Raw genomic sequence first — 6,000 nt, 5'->3', positions numbered from 1 at the left:
TTTAGAACCACATTCTCATCGACAGTTCAAGATGTAATCACACACAGATGAGATCTGGGCAGAGATAGGCCAAATGTTCACTTGAGATAGGAAACCCTCACAGTCCCTAGGTTGGCAATCATTATGCATGGAAACCCTGTTTTGTCCTAGATTTTTCTCTTTGAGAAATTTAGCATGGAGCTACTGTTTCTAAAGATTTCACAGAAAATGTGCTACAAAAATACATATTAAGCTTCAGATCAAATGTATTTGCTTAAGACTTAAATTAAGACAAGTATAATAGAATATTTGGTGTAAAAGTATTTTATGCTTTGTAAGCACCAATCAACATAACAAAAATGCCATGTCCTATGTTGTGTATATTTGTAAAATGTACAGATATAGTAGTAAAACATTTTTAGATGTAAACACTCCAAACAAAGCTAAGTACCTAGTATTTTCCCCCAACCCAGGAGTATATGTTTTTAAATAGTTACTAAAAGTTGCTGTTGTGAATTAATTGACATTTTTCTTCTGATTCCTGTACATGAATTATGCTGTTTCAGGTGGAAACCCAGCTTGTTCTCTAAACTTGGTTGACTTTCAGATCTAGATAATTATTTCTTGAGATTTATGTAGAAGAATATGACTTATTAGGACTGTGTGTTATTGTCTATTTTAAGGAACTGACTTAGGGGAAGTGTGAATGTTCTCAACTGAGGACTCATAAAACCAGATAGGTCGGAGTCCCGGAACACGGCTGAATGTCATCATCTGTGCAGCAGTGCTCTTCCTCCCATGATCAGCCGGAAGAAAGAAGTCCTAATATAACATTGCATGTGTTCTACAGGACAGCGGCTCCAAAGACCCTTCAAGATTTAGATGGCCCCACGATTGGCCGTGTTATACTTGCAATCCAGCTTTCCAAGTGAGTCAGCCCAGGACCAGTGGAAACACAACTACCTGGTCATGGGGCGGCGACTGTGATCTTTTACCTTGCCTGCATTCATCAGGGTCAAGCAGGTGATGCTCCAGTGGAGAAAGTAATACACACTGCTCAAGGAAGGATACAGAACAGAGAAGTTTATTTTACACTATCTGTCCAAGAAAACAATCGCCATAAACCAGTGCAAAATGTGCAACAGAATCAACAAGCGTGTCTTAGCTCTGAGAGCCCAAATTGGTGATTTCCTCTCCTGTTCTTCCATTGGGCAGAGCAGGTGCCCCATGGGCTAGTGTTGGCTGGCCTCAATTCCCACCATCAACAGAAACATTCAACCAACTTGTGGCAGGTTATTTTTACAATTCATACCAGAATGTGTATAGGGGATGGGGAAAACCATACCGAATGAATAAGTGATCAGTGCTTAAAGTAAATACAAGGGGCAGCACGGGCAAGAATCCACAGTCTCAATAAATACAAGTGTAACAAGCATGGGCAGGTCTCAACTCGGTGGAATTAGTCTGCATAATAATTCAGCATCATACAAAATCTAGCAGAGCTGTTGAGCAGTGATTGGTAACAATGTTCACAATAACTTATGCCCTTGAGTGAGTCTGCATTGAACACATTCTGCGGTTTCAAAGGTGTCAGCTCTGTTTTCTCCTTCCCTTGCCATCCCTCCAGGAGAGGAGGGCTACAGCTGGGGCAGCTTGGTGGTGGCATCCTGTGAGGAAGGATGCGGTTCCAAGAGCCAGCTGTCAGGGTCCAGTGTACTCAGTACCGAGTGGCAAATTGGGACTTTATTGACGATGTCTGTGCAAAGTGTGCTTCTCTCCATTTTCCAAAAACCAGTGTCTGTAACTCCTGCACAAAAAGCAGTGGTGGCTCTGGGTCACTCCCTGTCACCTCAAATACCAAGCAACAAGAGGGCATCTCAGGGACCCACAGGTTGGGAGCTTCTGTCACTGACTGTCTGGCACCTTGAGGATGGATAGTTAAACCAGGGCCCCTTGTCAGAGACCCCAGGCAGGCTAGAACTATTGCTCGAGAGACTAGAAAGAGTCTAGTGAGAAAGTGATGGTCATAATGGATATATGGGAAGCTGGCTTCTTCCTTGAAAACTCCGTGCCCCCAAGGGAACACCTGCAGGACTTTAGGCAGGCATCCCCAGCTGGGAAATGCCATGCATCTGTTCCTGGGGCCCCTGCCCAGCTGTTCCTCTATTAGGCACTAAGGCCATGCATATCCCAACAGGCCTGGGCTTCCATCCCAGGGGACACAGCAGGGACGACCTGTGGATCATCGACTAATCCCGAACCCAGGGAAAGAAAATGCAAGAGAGGTTCTCAATCTCTGAAAGAAAAGGAAGAAAAGGGGGAGCCCCTCAAAGCAAAACAGCCCCCCAAATCCAGCAACCAAGAATCACCTCAAAACAGAACAAAATCCCAAACACTCCTGTAATCAATGTACTTGCTCTTCTCTATTCCTTCATCAGTCTCAGGTCATAAATTAGATTAGTCTTCCTTCCAATAACTTAAAAAAGGAGGCAGGATTATACTAAGTTTTGCCTAGCTTGGGCCAGTAGCAGCCAGTTTTTCTAGAATCTCAGTCACTGTTCCAAAATGGAGATTGAAAATTCACGTAGATGATGGGAGTCTTCACATGGATGAGGCAGGAGGGGGATCAAGGAGGATGGGGTTCGAGGGAGGGGTGGGGGCGAGCCTGGGACACTGAGGCAGGAGTGGAGGCCTGTGAACAGCGGGACAGACGGACGAGACGCCCGGCCCCGGGTGGCCGGGTCTTGTATTGCACAGAAAGAAGGACCAAGCCCCAGTGGGCAGCCCGGAGGATCAGTGGTCCCCACACATGGGCAAGTTCACGAAGGTGAACACGTTGAACTCCGTCATGATGGAGAAGCACAGGAACACGCCATACAGGAAAAGGCACCCACACCCGAGCTTCTTGTCCAGCTGCCACTTGTTCAGGTGGACGCCGAACACCTGCAACACGAGAATGGGGTCAGAAGTGGGCTCTGGGGGAGGCCAGGGCAAGGGCTGCCATTGGTGGACCTCGGGTGAAACACTGATTCTGTCTGAGCCACCAAGTCCACCTCTAATACCTCGGAAGGTAAGAACATCAAGAAGAATGGATGTCCGAACCTGCTGGCTGAAGGAAGGTAACTTTAACATGCAGGATCAGTGGGACTAGTCAGCACAGCTGTAGTGGCCGCCCCTCCTTCCCCAACCCCCACTGGAGCTCTCTAGGCCATAGTACCTGTTGTGAAGCTTCATGCTCTTGCCCATGTGGACCCTGGCTTGTCCTGAGGACACGTCCCCACAGCCCTCGAAGAGATGGCTGCATCTCTTCCTGTAGAAGCTGGACCACTTCTTGCTCACTGCTGTTTGTACACCATTTCCCTTCTCTTGTTCCCCAAATGCCACACTGGAATCTCAAACTGACTGTCACTGTCCCACCCAATCACCCTCAACAGTCAAACGCATAACTGAACCAAACCCTGTCTTGCCCATTCTTCAGAGCCACCACCCACAGCCACTCCTGTCCCCAGCTCTCCTGTCTTCCTCCTCAGGGACTCCACTCTCCATGGAGAAGACCCCCCTAGCATCTGTTTTCTTCTGTCTTTGTCCTCCAGGCCATCTCAGTTGCCCACTCCCAGGGCCATACCCTAGACCTGCACTGTGCCCATCATCCACACATGGCTGCCCACATTTAAATGTAAGTCAAATAAAATTAAAAACTCAATTTTTCAGTTGCACTAGCCACCTTTCAAGTGCCCAGTAACCATCCTGGCCAGTGACTACTGTCCAGCCTGGGCAGTTACTGATGAGCTCTACTGGGCAGGTCTGGAGCCTCAATCTTGCCATTGCCGATAACAGAAACAACTTGTTATGCCAGTGTCAAGCATCCCACTCTCTGACCACAATCTCCTGTCTTTCTTGCGAGTCCATCTCATGTCGACCCACATGACACCACAGACCCCATGACCCAGAACCGTTGCTGCCACAACTGTTTCTCAACACTTCACCCCCCACATCATGCCACTGGCTTAAACTCCACCAGCAATCGCTAGACCAGTCTTTGGTTTCAAACCAACCTTCCACCTACTCCATCTTGCTCCTGAGCAGCTGACCTAGGCTGGAGGAAGACACTGGCCAGACTGATGGGCCTCATTTTAAATTCAAACCCACAAACCTTAAGCGGGCCATTCATGTTTTATGGCGATCATCCCTCATTTCTCGATTCCACACTCTTCCTTTCCTATGTGGCTACTTCATGCCTCTCCACCCTGCTCACCACTCCACCCCTTACCTCTGGTGCTTCAGCTCTACCCTCACTCTCAGCTGCTGATGTCCCCATTTCACAGAGTGCCCACCACCCCACCCCTTTGCTCACCTCCTTCCTGTTAGCAAGGACCCGAGGTCCAAGGTCCTGTCCACAGCCCACTCCCAGTGTGCACTTCCACATGTTTCTACTTCTGAGTGCTGCCGAAGGCCATGGTTCCAGCAATTGCCCCTCTTTTCTCTCCTTCCCCTCCTCACCTCTACATTATTCCCATTGGCAAGATGCTGCTATCTCTCTCAAACACAACTACACTTTTTTGGACTTCTATTTCTCTCCTTTCTTTATAGCAAGATAACTTGAAAGAGTTATAAATATCAGGGGCCTCCAATTTCTCTCCTTCCCTTCTGTTAACTTTTTCTACTCAGCTGTCTACCCCCATCACTCCACAAAACCACCCTGAGATCAAGATCACACTGATGACTCTGCATTTCTAACCCCAAAGTTTACTGCTCAGGACTCCTCTCCCCTGACAAAGCTGATTGCTTACTTCACCTTGAAACACCTTCTCCACTTGGCATCTCCTGATGCCACACTTGGCTTTCTTGACCTCTCTAGAGATATCAAATAGGTAATGAAAACTTAAGATGTTTGAAATTGATCTTCCTCTCCAAACCTACTTCTCCTCAGCCTTCCAACAATCCCATTTGGACAGTCCAGCTAGTGGTCAGCCCCTTCTCCTAGAGATTGTATACAGACTGCGGGTAAAATTGCAGCATTTCCAGAATCTCTCTCCTGGCCTTTGTGCATCTCCATATCAATAGGTGTTTCCAAAGGGTGGAGAGAAGTAGTCATCTCCATATCAATAGGTTTTTACAAAGGGAGTAGAGAGAAACGCATAACTGAACCAAAGAGGTTTGGTGGGGTCCTTTTTTGCAGCCAGATTGCAAGAAATACCGGCGAGCAGAAGAGGACAACTGCTTGTAAGCAATAAACGGGTTTCTCCTACTCTGTTTCTCCCTTTGACTGATCTCGGCTTCCAAGGTTATTTGCCCCTGAGTGGGAACATATTTTCCCCCAGAGTTACAATGACTGTAGCTACGAATACACACTCTGATGTCGCTTAGCATCAACTTCTCTGTAGGGCTCAGGTGTTCATCTGCTGATAGTAGTGACTACCTGATGGGAGCATGGTGAGCTCCAAATATATGCAAAACATTAAGTACAATGTATGGCTATTACAGGTATCATAACCCTAAATCATCCCAGACCTGAAGAACCTCCTAAGCTACAAAAGAATGAATTATGTTGATTTGCACTTCTGTTTAGATTTCCTTTGGTAAAACCTTGACATTTAACTCATATCCTGATCCTGTTAATTACCTCTCCAGGCTCCTGCCTCCCCTTCTGAATCAAACAGGTGCAATTGTGTAATTCAATGGATACTTCCTTGAAAATTTCAGGAAAAACACATTGTATCTCAGTGTTTATTAATGTGGAAATTCAACAGCAAATTTGCATGTTAATGAATGCATCATGTTCTGCCTGTGTGTTGATGGGAATTTGTATGCACTAAATGTGCCAGTTGAATTGGAATATCAAATTGTACAATGGACATAATTGTCAAGATAGTGGAATGGTGTGGAAGTGTACTGTCAAGAAAACATATTCTTAGTCTTTGAATATTGATCAAATCCATGGATTTGGAGACATTTAGTGACCTGGAACAGTCATTTAATTGGAATGTGTCCTTCTGTTGACTAATCTTGTGGAAAAGGCAG

At 46.3% G+C, this 6,000-nt stretch overlaps 1 protein-coding gene across 1 annotated transcript in view; it reads right to left on the bottom strand.

Annotated features, from left to right (window-relative positions):
- Nucleotides 1-1,047: 1,047 nt before the first annotated feature.
- SLC24A3 (solute carrier family 24 member 3) overlaps nucleotides 1,048-6,000 on the bottom strand; it is a 444,494-nt gene continuing 439,541 nt past the window's right edge. The window contains exon 17 of the mRNA XM_017666356.3: nucleotides 1,048-2,922. Coding sequence (XP_017521845.3) covers nucleotides 2,773-2,922 — 150 coding nt within the window. The 3' untranslated portion in view covers nucleotides 1,048-2,772. The remainder of the gene's footprint in view (nucleotides 2,923-6,000) is intronic.

This window comes from Manis javanica, chromosome 5 (assembly GCF_040802235.1).
Source record: "Manis javanica isolate MJ-LG chromosome 5, MJ_LKY, whole genome shotgun sequence".
NCBI classification, from domain to species: domain Eukaryota; kingdom Metazoa; phylum Chordata; class Mammalia; order Pholidota; family Manidae; genus Manis; species Manis javanica.
Note: the sequence above shows the minus strand (reverse complement) of the source record. Positions and strands in the feature narration are given on the sequence as shown.